The following is a 20,952-nucleotide window of genomic DNA, read 5'->3' as shown; positions in this document are numbered from 1 at the left end:
TTTTTCGTTAAGCACTCCGACAGTGCATGCCTTGCCATGATCTCTCCCCTTTTGGGCTGCTTTTTAGTACTCCTGCCGTAACGGCTCCATGCTACTCCCTCCTGCTGGACTTTCCTTAATACGGGTTTAAAATTATTCTTTCAAATCACCCCATCCGTTGCACACCCTGCCTGTTGCTCATCCAGCCATATGTACATTTGCTGCCGGACCTCTGTTTTTTTAAAGGGCTTTCGTGCAAGTAAAAATTTATGTAAGGATGTTACCGATTAATTCTGCGACCATACGGAGGAAAGGTGACAAAGCTAGACTTCCATTAAGTGGTCATGTAACTAAGAGGTGACTTGCATTTTCCAAAGAAAATAAGGCACTGGGTATTTTATTCCATATAATACATGTTCACACGCATCGCCTTTTCTGCGGACAGCCTAAATGCTTGGTGTAAACTTCTTCTACATGAAAGTGTGATTAAGGACATGAATGAAAGCAAAATATGTAGTGAGAAATAACACTAAAAAGCAGTCAGTAATTATATAAGGTTAATGTAAGTCTGACTCATAAAAATGCTGTGGACCAGAATCATTCCTAAAATGACCTACAATTCACACAAGGAGAATTAAAAGCCAGTTCACGATTTTACTGTACTTACGCTCTGACTAGCCTTTCACTTTAGTTGTTGGCTTATTTAGGAGGCATTACATTATGTAATACGTTATTACTGTTCAGCTGCTACATTATTTCTTTACAGTTGAGTTGTGAAGTCTCTTCACCTGTAATAAACAGGAAACTGTAGACTGGCTTTAATACAAAGACTAAATGCCCTGTATTGCATGCATAATTATTTTGAAAAATTCAAATCTGTATTTGACAATAGTTGCGAAATGAATTTAATATGTTCTATGAAGAATGCTACAACCCCTATAGAAATAGGATGGTGAACGTTCCAATCTGCTCTACAGTTTACATTTTTTTAACCCACTAGCCGAGTATTGTGAATGAAGCAGAGTAAAAATTCTTCCGAATACACTTCAGACCACCTGCTAGCATACAGAACAAACCGAGGCAAAGACCAGCATTCTCACCTAGTTTACCTATATGCTTTGCTAATGCTTTTAGTGGATACTGCACAGCATTTGGAAAAAAGCAAAATGATTTTGGTTTATTCTGTGAGGCATTATGGGGAATACATGAATAAAATGTCACGGCGCAAGTGTACACCAGTGTCATTACACAGACACAATTGTCTTCATTTACAGATCCAAGAAGGCACGCCCCATGGATTTGCAACAAAAAAAAAAAAAACAAGCTTTATGCACTGCGGAGCGGTCTGGCAGTCAATAGCAGCTGGTAGACTATCCTAAAACAATTTATAAAAAAAAAAAAAAAATTTTTTTTTTTTTTAAATACTGGAGGGTGGCGAGGGGGCTTACAGGAGGAATTTAATAAAACTAAAGGTGGGTGGGCGGGAGTGGAAAGGAAGCACAATAAAGAAAGCAACACCGAGGGCGGGGATCGAAGCACGAGGGAGGAAAAAGCAGGGGGTGGGGGGGGAGGAAGTACACAAATGGATTGGACAGAGGAGCATCAAACTATAGTTGACCTACAGTACGGGTTCAGAGCCGGCAAATCAACTAGTGACCAGCGCCTGAATTTGTACCTGCTAACTGCCAAATATACAAAAGCCAGCAAGGGCACGGTCTACATGGGATTGATGGACCTGGCTGCAGCCTTTGACAATGTCAATAGGACTAAAGCACAAGTTACTACTTGTGTAGCGATATATCTGTAAGAGACATTAGTTAGTGATAGATTCCTTACCTTAGAATATCCCCAGGCGTCAGACTGGATCCGGAAATTTTTGCGTAGCAATACCCCTGCGCGTCGGTAGGCGTCGTCGGCGTCAGTCGTCGGCGTCGTTAGCGCCGGAATGACGTCGGAGTACTTAGACGCGCCCATGCGCGCTGACGTCAGTTCCGATACACAGCTTTTCCACGCCAGATACGCAGAGCCATGAGAGAACCCACACTGGTGCCAAGAAACTAGGGCCCTGAAAGGGGATGACCTTAACCCTAGATATCGGTTCGCAGAACGGGGAGGATGGGTGGGTCGGTAAGGAATCTATCACTAACTAATGTCTATTACAGATATATCGTTACACAAGTAGTAACTTGTGCATCTGAAAGAGACACGTTCGTGATAGATTCCTTACCTTAGAATAGATACCCCAGCAATACCAACCCCGGTGGTGGGTCTGCGAACCAATAATCACACCAGAAAGTCCTGAAGGACGGAACGGCCAAAGAAGCCATCCCTCCGGACTTGACTGTCCAGGCAGTAGTGTCTTGCGAACGTGTGCAGGGAGGCCCACGTAGCTGCCTGGCAAATGTCCTGCAAGGGCACTGCCCGGCCCAGGGCAGTTGTAGTCGCCGTGGCCCGAGTGGAATGAGCCCTCAATCCAACAGGGGGCTCCTTCTTAGCCATGGAGTAACACGCCTGGATACACAAGATGATCCACCGGGAGATGGTCCTCTGGTGCACCGCTTTCCCCTTCTTCGCGCCCACGTAACCAACAAAGAGTTGGTCATCCACCCGGAACTTGCGTGTGCGATCCAAGTATAATGAGAGCGCACGTGTTGGGTCCAGACGGTGGAGCCGCTCTTCCTCTTTAGAGGGATGCAGAGGCGGAAAGAAGGTTGGCAAGGTGATGGACTGCCCGATGTGGAAGGCTGAGACAACCTTGGGCAGGAAAGATGGCTTGGTACGCAACACAACCTTGTCCGGATGGACAAAAAGGAAAGGTGGGGTACAAGAAAGGGCCTGGAGCTCACTCACTCTCCTGGCAGAGGTGACGGCAACCAGGAAAGCAGTCTTCAGAGTTAGAAGGCGAAGAGGACAGTTGTGAAGTGGCTCAAAGGGAGCTCACATCAGGAAAGTAAGAACAAGGTTCAAGTCCCACTGGGGCATCACAAAGGGAACAGGAGGGAACATGTGTGATGCCCTTAAGAAATCTATTTACAATAGGGGACTTGAACAAAGAAGGCTGATCAGGTAGCCTTAAGAAGGCAGAAAGGGCAGAAAGGTAGCCCTTGACAGTGCCCAGAGCAGAGCCTTGCTGGGCAAGAGAAAGAAGGAAGAGGAAAACCTCAGAAAGGGGGGCAGAGAGTGGGTCCACAGCCTTTGCTGTGCACCGTGCCACAAATTTGTTCCACCTGCAGGCGTATACAGACTTTGTGGAGGGATGCCTGGCTGCCAGAATGACATTACAGACTTCGGGAGGCAAGTCAAATGGCCTCAACTGTCGCCGCTCAATCTCCAAGCTTGTAGGTGGAGACTGGACAGGTTCGGGTGGAGGACCGTCCCCTGCTGCTGCGATAGAAGGTCCTCCCGAGGAGTCAGACGAATCGGGGGATCGACTGACATGCTGAGTAGCTCGGGATACCAGTATCTTCGTGCCCAGTCCGGAGCCACAAGGATAACCTAGGCCCGGTCGCGCCTGATCTTCAGCACTCTGGGCAGAAGTGGTATAGGCGGAAAGGCGGACAACAGACCGCAACTCCACTCGCGACGAAAAGCGTCTCCGAGCGAGTGCCGCCTTGGAAATTCCAACGCGCAGAACTGATGACATTGCGCGTTCTCTTCGGTGGCGAATAGATCTAACCAAAGCTCTCCCCACTACTGAAAGAGGCCTTGCACCACGTCCGAGCTCAGACGCCATTCGTGATCCATCATGCACGGACGGCTGAGTTCGTCCGCCCTGGCATTCAGAGAACAGGCAAGGTGTTGAACCACCAGGGTCATGCCCTGATGTTCCAGCCACTGCCAGAGGCGCAGAGCCTCCTGGCATAGGGTCCACGACCCCACCCCTCCCTGTTTGTTGCAGTACCACATGGCAGTGGTGTTGTCCGTGAACACCTGCACTACACTCCCCCGGACAGAGAGGAGGAATGCCTTCAGTGCTAGACGAATCGCCTGTAACTCCAACAGGTTGATGTGGAGCCGGGCCTCCGCCGGAGACCAGAGTCCTCTGATCTCCGCCTCTCCCATGTGGCCACCCCAGCCCTGGAGGGACGCGTTCGTCACAACTACGTGCTCCGGGTGGGGTAGGGATCTGCCACTGACCCAATCGCGGTCCATGAGCCACCACTGCAACTGTCTTGCAGTGCCCTCCGAGATCAAGACATGATCAGACTAGTTGCCCTGAGGCTGGGCCCACTGAAACTTCAGGTCCCACTGCAGAGCCCGCATCCGCCACCGGGTGTGACGCACCAGAAGGATGCAGGAGGCCATCAGCCCCAGAAGCCGCAGCGTCAACCTGACCGAGACTCGGGATAAAGGCTGAAAGACCGGAATCAGAGCCTGAATATCCCAAACCCGCTGTTCGGGAAGGTAAACCCAAAACTGCGCAGAGTCTACACCGTTCCGATGAAGAGGAGCTTCTGAGAGGGACACAGGTGCGACTTCGGCACATTGATGGAGAACCCCAGCAAGTGCAGGAGGTCGGCCGTAGTCTGGAGGTGGCCGACTACTGTCTGGGGCGAGCCCGCCTTCAACAACCAGTTGTCGAGGTAGGGGAAGACTGACACCCCTAACCTGCGCAGATGAGCTGCGACCACCGCCATCACCTTCGTGAACACCTGTGGGGCGCTTGTAAGGCCAAAGGGGAGCACGGTAAACTGAAAGTGCTCGTGGCCTACCGTGAACCGCAGGTAACGCCGGTGGGCCGGCAGGACGGGGAAATGAAAATAAGCGTCCTGCAAGTCCAACGCTACCATCCAGTCTCCGGGGTCCAGGGCAGCTAAGACCTGAGCCTAAGTCAGCATCTTGAACTTCTCTTGTCGGGGGAAGCCGTTGACGTTCCATAGGTCCAAGATAGGGCGCAGGCCCCCCTTCACCCTTCTTGGGTACCAGAAAGTAGTGGGAGTAACATCCACACCCTACTTCTGGTCCAGGAACGTGCTCGATGGCCCCCTTGGCCAAGAGGGCCGTGACTTCCTCTTGCAGAAGTTGCAAGTGATCCCGACACGCAGTGGAATTGCAGTGGCATGGCTGGAGGGGTCGCCTCGAAGGGGAGGGAGTAGCCCCTTCGGACGATTTGCAGCACCCACCTGTCCGATGTGAGTGCGCCAGTGGAAGTGGTGATGGCGAACCCTGCCTCCCACAGGTGTCACATGGGCCTGAAAACTCTGACTAGGAAGGTTTTGAGGCAGGTGCTGCGGAGGGAGGTGTGGACTGGCCTCGCCGTTGACCCCGACCGCTGCCACGGCAGTTTCCACGGCCGCCACTGCGCTGTTGGACCTTCTGCCGTGCGTGGCTGGCAGCACGTGTGGAGGCGTCTCTTCCGTGGCCACGAAAGGAGCGAAAGGGACCCGATTGCTGGCGCGTGGCCGAGAGGCCTAAGGACTTGGCCGTAGCCCTGGAGTCCTTAAAGCGCTCCAGCGCATGGTCTACCTTGTCGCCAAAAAGGTGACGGCCATCGAACGGCATGTCCAGAAGAGTGGACTGGACTGGACATCGGTCAAAAAATTGGCGGACCTCAACCAGGCGTGGCGTCTAACCGCCACCGTCATTGCCATCGCCCTGCCCAGTGAGTCCGTGGTATGCTGCCCACACCGGATGTATCGCGCCGCATCTCGACCCTCCACAAGGGCTTGGGCGAGTTTAGCCCGGACCTCCTCCAGGCATTGTGGCAGCACATCCGCGACCGTGTCCCACAGGGTGTGGGTGTAGCGGCCCTAGAGACACGCGGTATTGACAGACCGCAGTCCCAAACTCAGGGACGAGAACACCTTCCTGAACTGTTCAGATCTCTTGGATTCCCGATCGGGCGGGGCCATCGGGACTGCGGTCTGGGAAGTGGAGGCCTGGATAACCAGGCTCTCGGGGGTGGGGTGGGTGGACAAAAAGCAAGGGTCACCCGGAGCCGGGCGCTAGCGTCTGGCCACGTTCCTATCCACAGGCGGACCTGTGGCGGGCTTGGACCAAGTGCCCAGAAGAACGTCACATAAGGCCTCGCTAAACGGCAGCAGAGGCTCATTGGAGCTTGCCTGCGGTCTAAGGACCTCAGTGAGGTTAGTCCTCACGGCCGCGACGGGGAGCTCAACGTTTAAGGCCTTGGCTGCCCTCGTCAACACTACGCTGTAAGCAGCCCCCTCCTCCGTAGCCACGGTGGGAGGGGAGATAAATCCAGTGTCTGGCGAGGTGTGAATACCACTGGCCTCCAAGCTCATATGTCCAGTCCTCTTGAGACTGGCACTCCTGTGCCAGAGGGTCCTCAGACCCCTCCCAATCACCTTCGTCACCAGTCTCCTGCAACACAGGGTCAACAGACTGGGCCTCCTCATGGAGATAAAAATCCCCAAAGCAGGGGCGTGGCTAGCAGCCAAGCATGGCGGCAGCCTAGAAGACCAGCTCCGGCAGACGAAGCGGCCTCTCCGACCCATTATCCGTGGCTATATTTGACCTCAGTCAGAGGAACCGACGGCCCGGGACCGGGCGGCATAAGCGGCGAGTATCCGGATGAAAATTGGACACCGGGTGACGAAGATCTGACCGGCTGTCCGCGAGGCCCAAGCACAGGCCGGTAACCAGGGAGCCCAGTGATTGGAAGCGCCGACCGGAAGTGAGCCCTGGACGGCAGAAGTGGACCGGAAGTGGCCGAGGACCTGAGAACGGCGTCGGAAGAGCCCTAGCCGACGTTTCATATCTCCCCTCTTGTGCCCGTGTCAGGTTCCGACGGACGCGGCGCGTCTGGAAGGGCAGTGACAGTGATTGCAGCCAGAACACCACCCCGCAACAGCCTGCATTACGGAGGTGAGGCGCCACGTACCCATACCGGCGGAGCGGGACTGACCAGCGGGGGCCACGGGCGGATGGGAGAGCCCCCCCCGCCCGCCCTCCCTCCCATGCCAGAACTGGAGGGACAACGCGCCTGACTGAAGCCTGGAGGTACCGTCGCAAAGCGGACCGGGCGGGCAGCGGTGCATGGGGGACCGTTCATTAACTGACCCCGGGCCTGGGAATCATTGGTAGCATGTCTTGCTGATAAACGTTGACCCGCTCCAACATCACTAGAGGCAGCCAGGGACGTGAGTGTCCCCAATTGCAACCGGACACTGCTTAATACAGCCCGGAGGTTCCACGCATTGCCGCGGTTGCAGCGCTGGGAGGTGAGACGCGGGGGAGATACGTTTGAAGGGGACGGACCACCGAGGCTCCAGTTTCATTATATCACAGATAAGGACCCGTGTCGGATTTGGACTGGTGACCTGCCTTGAGCGCTACAACTTTACCACAGGCTGGACCACACCCGAGACTGGTCCGCCCCCCCCCTCCCTCTCCATAGTCCGTCCTTCCTACAGGCTAACTGTGCACACAACTGCCTGACCACTTCTGGACGTCATGGCGGGAAAAGGCTCCAGAGGCGGCGCAACGCAAACACGCATTGAACGCTACACATGTGAAAAAACCGCGTCCCCTCCAGCAGACGGAAGGCACGCCTCCGGGAAAACGATTGATGGCGCCGGGACTAAAAAAGCGACGCTTGACGACGTGATGCGTGCACTTGCGCAAGTCCAGACCACGGTAGGCTCAATCTCTACCGAAATAACCCTTAGAGCGGATCTCCACAAAATGGCTGAAAAGGTGGGTTCACTGGAACTGGTTACGGAATCGCTGGTGGAGGATGTCTCGGAGCTTCAGACGGCGATGGAGAAAATAACGGCGGAAAATAAAATGCTAAAGGAAAAGCTTGATGACCAAGAAAGGGCGCTCTAGAAGGAACAATATACGAATTCTTGGAGTTCCTGAATCGGAAGGGACTAGAGCTACTGATCTCTTCGTGGAAGAAGTAATCAAGTCACAACTCCAACCTAAAGGACTGTCGGCGTTCTTCTCGGTTTAGAGAGCACACAGAGTGCCGGGTGGCCAGCCGAAACCCGGGGCGCCTCCGAGGCCTATCCTGGCAAGATTGTTTAACTTCCGAGACAGAGATGCCATCCTGCAGGCGGCGCGGGTGTCCCCCCCCCTGTGAAGATTCAGAACTCCACACTGGCCTTCTTCCCAGACTACACGGCGGAAGTGGCCCGGAAAAGAAAGACGTTTCTGGACGTAAAACAGGAGCTCAGGAGGAGAGAGATCCAATTTTCCATGCTATTCCCGGCTAAACTGCGGGTGGTGGCGGAAAACAGAACGTGTTTTTTTGATAATTCGGAGGTGGCCCGGGACTGGCTGGACGGCTGGTGACCTGCCTCTCAACCCCGCCGCGTGGGACGAACAAAAAAGGGCCACAATGTAAGGGACCAAGAAGACGTCCGAACAGAGGGACCGGAAGACGAACGGCGCTCGCCAACGAGAGAGTGCGACTGGGACTCTGGAGGAACAAGATTAATAACCCGACAGATACAAGACACCCCTTGTTTATTATTAATGTACTTGCCGCTCTGGCTGCCATGGACACCGGGCTGTGGACCTCTGCTGAGGGTATGAGGGGTCGCTGACTCCGGAGAAATCTTCACCCCCAACGAGCAAGTAACTCTGTGTTTCCTTTTGGGTGGGGTCAGGCACTCTGCTAAATTGGGGTGGCGGGCAGTTCTGAGTCCGTGTAGCAGGGGAGCAGGGAGGGGGGGGGAGTTATGGGATTTGGGGGAATGGTAATGTTTAACTGTTTGAAATGTTTGACTCTGCTGAATACACAGAAGGCAGCAATAGTCACAATACGCCGGAGATTACACGCCGGCCAGGCCGGCGATGGCCCGGGGAGGGAAGGCCCATCTCTGCATGCGAGTGAGTGCGTCCGTGGGAATGAATGTGGCACGGATGCGCTGACACTTTACCATGTCGGTCTCATGTATGTACCTATAGGCACACAATGGCACACATGTCACAGTCTGATACCGTAGTAGACAATCCAAACACGGGCCTGTGCCACCGTTGCAATTGATGTCCTGGAATGTCAGAGGTCTGGGAGACAAGGTGAAAAGAGGGTTGGTGCTCCAGAGTATCAAAAGGGTGAATCGTGACTTAGTCCTCCTTCAGGAAACTCATCTAGTGGGAGCGGCCAGCAAGGCTCTGGATAGACGAGGGTACCGCATGATAGTACACTCAGACTTCACGTCAGGGTCCAGGGGAACGGGCATTTGGATGAAGAAGACATCCCGATTTATCTTACAGACTACTAAGACTGACGCCCATGGCCGCTTTGCGGCAGCGTGTGGACAGTGGGAGGGAACATCCCTTAACGTGGTGTCTGTCTATATCCCACCAGCGCTACATGCAGCCGCACTTCCGGACCTAGGAAGGTTCTAGTTAGAACTCCCTGATGGAGATCTAGTGGTGGGAGGAGACTTTAATGCGGTGGCTGATGCTGCGCGAGATAGGTTCCCGGCTCGGGCGCCCACATCCGGTCCAACCCGATTCGGTGAGTTCCTGGACGCACAGGGTCTAGTAGATATATGGCGGTGTCTGCACCCCGAGGATCAGCATTACTCTTATTATTCAGCCGCTCACAACTGTCTGTCCCGTATTGACTATTTCCTTACACTGGGGGACGGCCGCCTCACGATTACTGATGTGAAGATAGGGCCCGGGGTATCTCAGACCACTCCCCTTTGACGATGAATCTGACATGCTCGGCGATTGCCCGCAGGAGAATCTACCCAATTTACCCGGGGTACCTTAAAGTACCTCGCATCCGTAAAGATCTGAAGGACAACTAGGTACTATTTTTCGGAGAATTCAGATTCAGTGGCCTCCCCGACGGCCCTCGGGGAAGCGTACAAAACAGTGTTAAGGGGGCAGGCGATCGCAACAATAGCAGGACACAAGCGCTCACAAAAGCAGGAGCAGTTAAATCTGGAACTGCAGCTAGAACAAGCAAATACGGCCCATATGGCGCACCCGTCAGAGGACACACTTCATTCACTCCACATTAGCCAGCAATTACATGACGATCTCCTCCGGCGACAAACACTAGGCAATATTGAGGCGACTACACATAGGGTGTATGACATAGGGGACAAGGCCAGTAAACTACTAGCATGGCTAGATAAAAAAAAAAAAAAAAAAAAAAGAGGGCACTAGGCACATTTTGCAATTAAAGGACTCAAACGGGATACTTCACTCATGTCCCTCTAAGATTATAGAAATCTTGGCTGATCACTTCCAAGATGTCTACACCCCCAGAGACATGGTTACGGCTGAGGCGGCAATGTCGGCGCTTCAGGATGCACGGGTCGAGACTCTACCACCAGAAGCAGTGACTGATCTAGAGGCAGATCTGACGGAGGACGAGATTCGAGCGGCGATAGGCGCATTGCGCACAGGCAAGGCGCTGGGCCCTAATGGGATTCCGATTGAGTGGTTCCAGGCTATGACGGACACCCTGAGCTCTCCTCTGCTGGCCATGTTCACCGAATGCCGGGAGGTGGGGACTCTACCCCTAGATCAACGGGTGGCAACCATAGTGGCCATCCCAAAACCAGGTAAACCGCCCATAGACTGTACGTCATACCGCCCGATCTCCCTGCTTAACGCAGAGGCGAAGATTCTGGCGAAACTTATAGCGAACAGACTGCTCCCGTACCTGCCGCACTTAATCCACCCGGATCAGTCGGGCTTTATGCCACATAGAAGCACAACACTGAACCTCCGGCGGGTGCACGAAGTATTGGCGCGAGCCCATCGACTGTCGGAACCAGCGGCCATACCGTCATTGGATGCCAGAATGGCGTTTGACATGGTGGAGTGGCAGTACATGTTCGCGGTATTGGCTCGCATGGGCTTCGGCCCCAAGTTCCTCTCCTGGATTAAATTGTTATACGCGAACCCTGTAGCACATGTAACGGCCAATGGCCACGTCTCCCGTACAATCCCCCTGGCTAGGACAGCGCCAGGGATGCCCGCTATCCCCCCTACTGTTCGCACTAGTACTGGAACCACTGGCTTCCACCCTTCGGACTACCCCATTATTGAAAGGACTGCAGTGGGGTGATGGATGGGAGGATAGAGTCTCCCTGTACGCTGATGATATGTTGGTGAACCTATCAGACCCGATGGCTGGTATTCCAAAGTTATTGGCGATATGTGATGCTCATGGTCTGACCTCCAGATACACAATCAACTGGACAAAATCTGTCATTTATGTCCTGAAAGGTCCGCAACCAACTCTTCCTGATAGCTGTCCGTTGATGATAGCCGCCACCTCATTTAAATATCTGGGTATACACGTTGCCTGTGATGCGGATGTGTTCTATGATAAGAACCTGTTGCCCCCACTTGCCCGCCTGAAGGCAGATGAGACATTGGAAAGCCCTGCCTCTCACACTGCTGGGACGCGCGGCGTTATTCAAAATGATGGCTCTACCGCGCCTTCTATATGTACTGGAAAACACTCCGGTCTTGATACCGCCTTCCTATTTCCGAAAAGTAACAGCGGTGATGACGGACCTGTTGTGGGGAGAACGCCCACCCAGAGTAGCACATGCCAAACTCAATCGTGGGTGGTACGACGGAGGGATAGCTTTGCCAAACATGCAGCTTTATTATTGGGCTTCACAGCTCAAAGTCATTAATCAGTGGATCCACGCACCACAAGCTGACCCAGCGTATTTAGCGGATAGAGCGCAATTAGGAACATGCAGTATGTTGGCTCCACTCTACAATTCTAGCCAAATGGCGACGCTGTTCGGCCCAACCAAACATACCGTATCGCTGTGGCACAGGGCGATGACGCGACTTAAATGGAAAGGGGTCATAACTAAGCTCACTCCATTATGGGACACCAAGCGCCTAGGCTGTCTTCGAACGTACAAGGGCTTTAATCAATGGGACACCATTGGAATCTCGACAGTGGGAGATCTCTGGACCGCTGCGGGTGTGATCCCTTTCTCCCAATTACAGCAGCAATACGAGCTGGGCCCCAATGAAACGTACCGATACTTACAAATAAAGCATGCATTAATGGCAGTAATTGAGCCAGGATCGACTGTCCCGGACTCCTCGCCTCTGGAAGACAGACTGCTCACAGATTTTATGCAAACAGGTGCCACCTCACTCACCTATCGTAAATTGCTGAATAATCTCCCAGACCCTCTGCTCAAGCTGAGGGAGAAGTGGGAAACTGAATTAGGGGCCATGGATGAGACAGACTGGAACGCCGCACTAGCGTCACCACGAGAGGCGGGCGTTTCGGCTCGATTCCGACTGATACAATTCAAAATACTTCACAGGGTGTACTACACCAGAACCGCCCTACATAGAATGCACAGGGCAGAACACCCGTATTGTCTTAGGGAATGTGGGGAGGAGGGGACATTACTGCACACACTTTGGGATTGTCCCATCATTTTGACATATTGGCAACAGATCATGCGCACCATCTCCCAAACCCTTGAGACCTCATTGGCGCCAGACGCGCGTGTGTGTCTGCTGAATATGTGGGGGGAAACCGACTTGACGCATCGGAAGCGGCAGTGGATAACTATTGGGATCATGGTGGCCAAGCGAGACATCGCGCAGCGGTGGGGAGTGCCTGACATACCTACGTTGACACTGTGGTGCAGAACGATGGACAAACTCATGTTAACTGAACAGGCAGTGTACGAATTGAGAGCCAACCCTCGCAAATGGAACGAGATCTGGAAAGCATGGAATAGATATAGAGGGGGATTATGCGAACCTCTTTGAGGAAGTGGAAGACAGTTCGGGAGATGAAGGGGAACTGGATGAATGAGCATTGAGAGGTGGGACAGAGGCAGAGGGGAAAATAGCGACCGTATGACATGGGGAACGCTCGGCCTAGGGCTCAGGAGGGGATTGGGACACATAATGCAACACCTACACCGGCAAGTGGCAACAGAGATGCCATGTAATGTTTAACGATAACTATTTGATCTGTAAGAGTCTAAAGTTTTGTTTGATTTATATAAAAATGAGAATGCATGATCCGCAACTACTCCTGGAATGCCTAAGAACATTATTCGAATTTGCTGCCGGACCGGAGAGTTGTCGGCTAAACAGCTGTGTAAATTCATAGATGTGATATTACATGTGTAACAGTAATTGTTGATTCGCTGACTACTACTTTGTACTATTGGCATACTCAAAATAAAGTCTTTTTATAAAAAAAAAATCCCCAAAGGCCGTCCACAATGGGCGCCGGGGGCGACACCCTCTGGGCCGGTGAAGTCGTGAGGTCGACCGGCGACGACCCGGATGCGGATCCAGTGAGGTCCTGCGGCGCCGGGACAGAGGTCGCCGGCGGCGCCGGGGCCGAAGCTCCCGGCGGCATAGAGGCTGAAGCACCCGACCCGCTAGGGCCTCCAGCCGGGACCGCTGGGCCCGAAGGCGCCACGAGACCCGGCTGAGGGAGTTTCCTCATGGCCATGAGGTACCTCTCGATCTCCTCATGCGACACGCTGTGCCCAGGGACCCAAAGGTGTGGGGGAGGCGGCGACGCTTGCGACTCCCTCGGAGCCGCGTGGGCAGTGTCGCCTGAGCCCCCGGGCGCATCGTGCGAGCGTCGGGTCGGAGGAACGATGATGCCTCTCCGACTGCTCATGCCTCTTACCTGAGGACTTGGATCCCGACGACCGATGTCCACTCGCGGAGCTGCGAAGACTCCGACCCCGCGACCGGTCCCTCGACCTCCCTTGGGACCGGGACCTGGAATGGCACGGGGCCGACTGCCGGACCGCTCCCGCCTAGCCTTCGACGTCAGGGCCCGGCAGGTGTGAGGCCTGGTCGTGGTCGAGGCCTAAGCACTTCAGGCACCGGCGGTGGGGGTCCGTGACCGACATCAGTTGGTCGCACTTCGAACAGGGCTTGAACCCGGGCATCCCTACCGGCACAGACAGAGTCGAAGAAAGAAATGATGAAAAAGATCAAAAAGATCAAAAAGTTTAGTCAAAAAATGACTAGGGGTAGAGCTTCTCCGGATCTGCGCTAGCTGGCGCGGAAAAAAGAAGAACTGACGTCAGCGCGCACGGGCGGCGTCTAAGTACTCATACGACGTCATTCCGGCGCTAGCGATGCAGACGACGGACGCAGAGCCGCGGACGACGCCTACCGACACGCAGGTGTATTGCTACGCAAACATTTCCGGATCCAGACTGACGCCTGGGGATATTCTAAGGTAAGGAATCTATCACTAACGTGTCTTTCAGATCTGTGGGCCATGATGCACAAGTTAGGCATTGATGTGGGGTTGATAAATATCTTGAAAGAGTTGCACTGGAACACTACCGCCAGGGTCCGTTTTAGCCCAGAGGGGGGGGCGTACTGACCAATTTGTATGCTCAGGAGGAGCAAGGCAAGGGTGCATCCTCACCCCTTTCCTTTTTTCACTCTACATCAATGCCTTAAAGAGTGCCCTTATCTCCCGAGCTGTGGATTGTCCTAAAGTAGGACCGCGTCAAATCCCAGTACTATTGCACGCGGATGACGCGGTCTTACTTGCCCGAACACAGAGGGCCCTACAACAACTGGTGGATGGATTTGTCAAGTTTATGGCTTGCCTAGACTTCTGTTAATCTAAATAAATCCTTTGTTATGGTGGCTGGCAAAAAACCCGCAAATAAGTGTGTGTTTAAGATAGGGTCACATACCTTGGATAAAGTAAAGACTTTTCCCTATCTGGGCCTCCTATTTGATGGTGACATTCAATTTAACCAACTCCTCGAGGACCATTGTACCAAGCTAGTTTCCTCGAATGGTGCCATATTAGGCATTGCCGGTAGGCTGGGGCGATGGTGCCCAGAACAAATAATGGCTTTATATGGTTCAATTAGTACGGCAAAGGCCTTGTATGGTGCGGAGGTGTGGGGCTTCAGGGACTGCAAACAACTACAAGTAGAGGAAGACAAATTTCTCTGCAGAATCATGAAAATCCCACACTCCACCTCTGCCGAAATTGCTCAAGCAGAACTTGGGATGCCATATATCTCAGATCACGTTAAGCTGAGGCCAACTATAGCATGGAGTAGAATTTTTACCAATCCGGAGGCATCACTGAGCAGGGAAATTGCCTTGGACTGCTTGCAAAGGGATAAGGGGCTACAAATTCCTTGGCTAAAATATGGTAAAGATTCCTTAGTGAATATAGACCAGCATCACCTTTTTAGCGACCCGTCTTTGATCTCTAGCAGTTGGCAAATTAAGGGTGAAAAAATTGCTTTTAGAAAAATTTGAATCTGCCAGATGTGGTCTTGGTCCTGTAAAGAAATCAATAGCAGCTCATGGACTTGTAAGAAATGGGGTGGGAATGGAACCCTATCTGTTTCTGATGTATAGCCAGAATGACCGATTTTTAATGTGCCGTTTTAGGCTCAATCTGTTACCTAACATTTTAGCTTACCCCGCTGGTTTTACTGTAACAATGGAGCAGAAGGGTGCCAGCGGCTGCGACAATAGGTCTCCGCAGGACACCCTTCATTTTGTACTTTTATGTCAATTTTATAGAAATCCTAGGAGTTTATTTTTGGTTGACATCCTTAGGAAACAAATTTCGCCACGCAAGAGCTGCATTGTTTCTCTTACAGAAAGCTAGTGATACCCATACCTTATGTGCCATTTTAAGCTTTTTAAAAGTAGCCGTAAGTTGAGAAATACAAGAAATTAATTTATATCTTTGTAAATTATATTCTCCTTATGAATTGTATCCTCTCCTCCCCACAGTTTTAATTTACCAAAAGTTCAGAAATGTTATATAATGAAATTTTTTACTGTGTAATGTATTTTCATGAGGATTTTTTATTCTTCGAAATAAAGATTACTGAACTGAAGTACACAAGTAGGGAATGCGAGGGGTTGGGGAAAAGCATACTAATAAGAGAGCAACACAGACATGGTGAGAGAAGATCAGCACGAGAGGTAAATCGGTGGAACACACAAGCACTCTGATGGAAAGCAAAAGATTTTTTTTTATAAAATGCCCAATAGTTCAGGAGTGGAAGGACAGCGGCCAGTCAATTAGAGAGATGGTAATGAAGGGGTGTGGCAGGTGAAAGAAGCACAAAATGAACAAGCTAAGACCAGGAAAGTCGTGGAGTAAGAAGCAAGCAGATGAGTGACAAAGCAAATAAACGGACGGGCTGTAGGCACCTGAAGGCTCTTGGAAAACAAACATTTCTTCGAGACATCTGCCCTGCCTAGTAAACTCAACCTAAAAATGAACGGATCTTCCAATTCCCTACTTGTAACCTTAAAGGTTTTGAATCCATTCTCCATTTGTAGGAAAACCCAGGATAGTTTCATCATGTGCTGTTTAACAGACCACGTACCTCTGCCTTCGTACGGTGACGACCAGCCATGGTCTCCTCAAGCAACTGCTTAGAAAGCCCGCATTTCATATACACGGCAAAACCTTGAGTAACTTCGGAAAGCTCGCATTTCATTGCCACGGCAAAACCTTGAGTTCCCAAAACATGAAGTCCTACGATACGATCCTATAAAAGTTAACTGGGTAGTTATTATCCAAAAGGACCATGATGTTATATAGTAGAGCGCTACTTGCATTTAATACAAAAGTTCTCAACAAGGACAACTTAAAGGCATGACAGCATCCATCAATGGGAGAAGTTTACAAATACGCTAAATATGAAGTGGAGAAGATATTAATATATATATATATATATATATATATATATATATATATATATATATATATATAATAAATAATAATAAATAATAATAATAATCTGACACACATGAACATGCATTTTAAACTCAAATTGAGCAACAGAGTAATAACTCAGCTGTCCAAACTCCAAGATAACCGGTGTGATGGGCCTACTGATTTACTTGGGATTTCGTAAAGCAATCCACGTCCTTACAGTCGCTTTTGGTTATCATCTTTAATCCTTTTACCATAGATTATCGTTCCAAACCAGTCTTCACATTCATATACCATTCCTTTGACTAACTTCATTCAAACTTCACCTCTCCTAAACACCATTTATACCCCAGGCACATTTAGCTGTACATGAAAACAAACCTAGTCTGGGCCCAGCCAAACTAATCACTGGCCCCTGCCGGTTTGCTTGTCCATAAGAAAATCTTGGGAAAAGTAGTAACACTTAAATTGCAGATCAATGTTAATTTGAAGTCACACTAATTCAGCTTTATGCTTGACCAACACGTCCTACTAACCTCCCTTTCCAACATGGCTATAGGCGAGTTTTTATAAGCCATGACCAGGCTGCAGTCAGCTTGCATTGACAGCTATTTATATTTGTATAATAAAAGTGCACATTCATTTTTTTGTAAGCCTTTCACAGCCTGTGTTTTTGCGGATTTTCTTTTTTGGAAAATCAACAAAAATGAAATCTAATCTGCAGTGTCTTTTCGAAACATAAAATGGAATATTTGTGTTTAATGAAGCAATGCTCAGGATGGTCCTTTATTTAGTAGCTTTCCAAAGTTACCTACTGAGGTCTTGTGTAGGTCATTCATTAGCTGATCAAACCATTGTCCTGCTGTTACTTAAAATGTCAATTGTAATTCCTTTATTAGTCATGAATAACCTAACTAATGAAATGCATTAGCATTAGAAAGGAGGTGTCTCTAGAAATATATGGTTTACTAAAATATATATATAGAATGTATGTGTTTGCCACGTTGCTAGTCCAGCCCTGTTATGCCATACCATACCATGCAATGTGTGTGGCTTCTGCACCCTCAAACATTAATAAGCTGTGTTATTCGTGCCTTATTTCTTTGGAGGCAGACTTTTTGCTTTTCTAGTGAAGTGGACTAGGTTTGCCTATTTGATTTGATTTCTACTTAGACTTTCTACTTGAGCACTCTGTTAGTCTGTTACTTGATTTATACTTATAGTCTGCTTTCCAAACAAGTACAAACATTTACAATGCAATAGGTCTCGCAGCATTAAAGTTTGAGTTACTGGAATTGTAAATGACAATGCTTTGCAATAATTTGTTTTTTTTATTTGCAATTGGTATATAAGCATTGTTTGTGAATGGTTAGTTGTTGCTAGCTAAGCAAAGTTGGTAGTATTATATAGTGCTAGTCTTGCTTGTATAAGCATGCTGATTTAAAGCGCTCCGATACCTGCGGGTAAAGTTTGCGCTATATAAAAGTGAAAACTAATAAATAAATTTAAAGAAGCTTACCTGTACCACGTCCGTTCTTATTCTGCGATGCCACATATCTTTGGGTCCCTGTACTTTTTTACTGCACCCGGCTGTGGGAAACCTCCATGGCAGGAACAACGTGTTGCGGGGCACACACGGACAATTAGCCACTGTCCTGTGGCTGCACCGCGGGGTAACAGTGTAGGGGCTGGCAGGCAGTTGGTAGTGCTGTGCCATAGCAGTGTAGTTCTCGGTGTATACTGGGCATGGGGGTTGCTATTGGCTGACAAGTGGTGAGGTGCCGGTTCGGTGTGCCTGCTTCCTGATCTGGGGCAGGCGACAGGTAAAAAAACAAGCATTCAAGGGCTGGAGGAAATTGGAGCTGGGTTGATGGGTTTGTACAGAAAAGTCGGGGACTGCCCATGTTAGAATTTGTGTATTTCCAGGTCCTGCCCATCCTACTGGCCCAAACACTTCTTTACCACTTTAAGGAACTTCTTGTTAAAATACACCTCCAGAGGGTATGAATATTAAGCAAGCCAAAGGAGATAGGGGATGGCCCTTCCTGATAGACACACCTATTTTGTAGCTTCTGAACTGCGGATAATAGCAAAGTCAAGCGCTAGCAAATCAGGAAAACTGTAGTTCCATATTGAAAGGGCTGTGGCAGGCCTCTCCTTTGGGATTTAATTTAACAGGCCGTAAAGATAGTCACCCCCAACATGTATTTAAAGCACTCCTGCCATGACTCCTCACATTTGGGATGATACTAATAATAAGCACTACTTGACTACATGCCCATCTTCCCACCCATTCACTTTAAACTGTCCTTTATACCAGCATTGCAGGGCATAACTTGAGCTGGTGGTTTCCGGTGCCTGCCACTCAATTGTCAACACTGGGTCTTATGGCTGTCTGCCACATGGTAGCACCAACACCCAATCAGTAATGAAGGGAGGGCCTTAGTCAGCACCGGGGGGCTGAACATACATGGCCATACTTTTAGCAAGTCTTAGGTAAGGGAACTCATTTTGGGGCTACTTTAGGCTTCTCCTTTACATTTTCCCGAGGTAAAAAGACTCCTATTGAAGAGAATGTGTTTTAGACCTCACACGCCCACAGAAAGAAAGGCCTTATGAGCTTGAAACAAGTTTATACGTCCATTTGGCCCCTGGCCATTCGCCTTTGTCTCCACTCTTATTTTTTTGCTGATTTATATAGCGAGAATTTGACCCGAAGGTATTGGAGAGCTTTACATGAGCACCAGTTACATTACAGAAGGACACATTCATTTGTTTTGGTAGGCATGGGAGATGAAGTGATTTGCCCAGAATCAAAGGATGTGGAGTCTACCCAGAGGCTCGAACCTTGGTTTCCCAGCTCCAGTCTAGCCGTGAGACCACATCCTCTCCCTGCTCTTCCTCCCTTGTGTTTTGCTGCCCATCCAAAATTAGTTAGAATGGTTTTGATGTTGGTTTGGAGTTAGCTTGAATTTAGCGGTTTAAGTTAGTTCTAAGCTTTAGAAGTTAACTGAATGCTATTGTTTGCCAGGAGAGTTAGATTAGGGTTTGGTCATGGGTGGGCCTTTCTGGTTATTTAGTGTCAGTGGTTAAACGCCAGGATATACTGCAGGCTAAAGATTTAACATCTTAGTACACATGATGTTTCAGTGGTCAGTGATGTTGCAAATTAAACTACATAAAGGTGTATAAGATATTACCATCATACAATTGTGTCAATGATGGCCCCTCTGTCATACGTCAAATTGTAGGCACTGGTATAACCTAAGTCATCACACTCAAATTATCATACCACCCGATACATTATTGCTTGTTGCAATAAAAATAGGATATAGCCACTTTAGACCTAAACAGTGGCATGTGTGTGAATAGCCAGAGTATGCTCACTATGGAATGGTCCAATGTGAACCTACTCAAAAGAAATGCCTTGTGGGGCAGTTGCCATGGAATTGTACCTTCTAATAAAAAGGTAAATGATGCATTGCAGTCATAAGCACTAGAAATGAATACCATGGGACGGACAATATGGACTAGACTGGATCACTTTGTTAAAGGAAGGATGGAGTAAAGGATTGCACGTGCTGACTGGAGTAGGGCATTGTGGGGGAGGCACCAGAGAAAGGTGACTTGTAATTAAAAAGACCATAGTGATGTATTGTGGAAAGAGATGGTAAGATTCATTGTGGGTAGAGGCAAAAGCGGATGGTTGTGGCACTACAGACATGTTCCTCGTGTAATGAGGAGCCCAGAATGATGCATTGTGGGGAGTGGCAATAAACCCTAACACGATAGGCAGAGGCCCATCTGTAAATGGAGTCAAAGAATTGTGCATGAATGTACCTCAAACATTTACTTCTTTGTTTAACTTTATTACCTACGTTATATTTTCTTTTCGATTTTTTTCTCTCCCCAATATGATTTTTTTAAATGTTTTAATGTACTGTGTTCGTTGTGTGTTTTTTCTTGCTCTTGTCTTTTTTTAGGTCGAGCGACCTATCTCAATGCGCATGCGCATTGAGCGGGAGCTCAATATATAGCGGCTTAAACAGAGCTTACCGAGATCAGGCGATTTCTTCCAGTGCATGTGAAAGCGCGTGCACAATGCCACCAGCTGCTTGCCTCGCATGATCACATCAAAGGCGGCCGCATCTCAGGCCCCTGCTGCTTCACACCCTCATGCCGCTCTCCCCGCTCCGCCCCCTCCCCTGCCCGCCGTGTCGCATTTCTCCTCCGCCGGCCGTACCTACACTTTGACGGCCGCAGGCCGTCTCTCGTGTTTCTCCTTGTTTGCAAAATGTATTGCGAGATCTCCACACTTTTTATGGTCTAGTCCCATAAACTTTCAAAGA

At 49.9% G+C, this 20,952-nt stretch overlaps 1 protein-coding gene across 1 annotated transcript in view; it reads right to left on the bottom strand.

The window, feature by feature from the left end:
• The window catches only part of LOC144783415 (thioredoxin reductase 3-like), a 152,918-nt gene that overhangs the window by 3,321 nt on the left and 128,645 nt on the right, over positions 1 to 20,952 (bottom strand). Inside the window, exon 14 of the mRNA XM_078662403.1 lies at positions 16,272 to 16,436. Coding sequence (XP_078518529.1) covers positions 16,272 to 16,436 — 165 coding nt within the window. The remainder of the gene's footprint in view (positions 1 to 16,271; positions 16,437 to 20,952) is intronic.

This window comes from Lissotriton helveticus, chromosome 9 (genome assembly GCF_964261635.1).
Source record: "Lissotriton helveticus chromosome 9, aLisHel1.1, whole genome shotgun sequence".
Lineage (NCBI taxonomy): Eukaryota > Metazoa > Chordata > Amphibia > Caudata > Salamandridae > Lissotriton > Lissotriton helveticus.
Note: the sequence above shows the minus strand (reverse complement) of the source record. Positions and strands in the feature narration are given on the sequence as shown.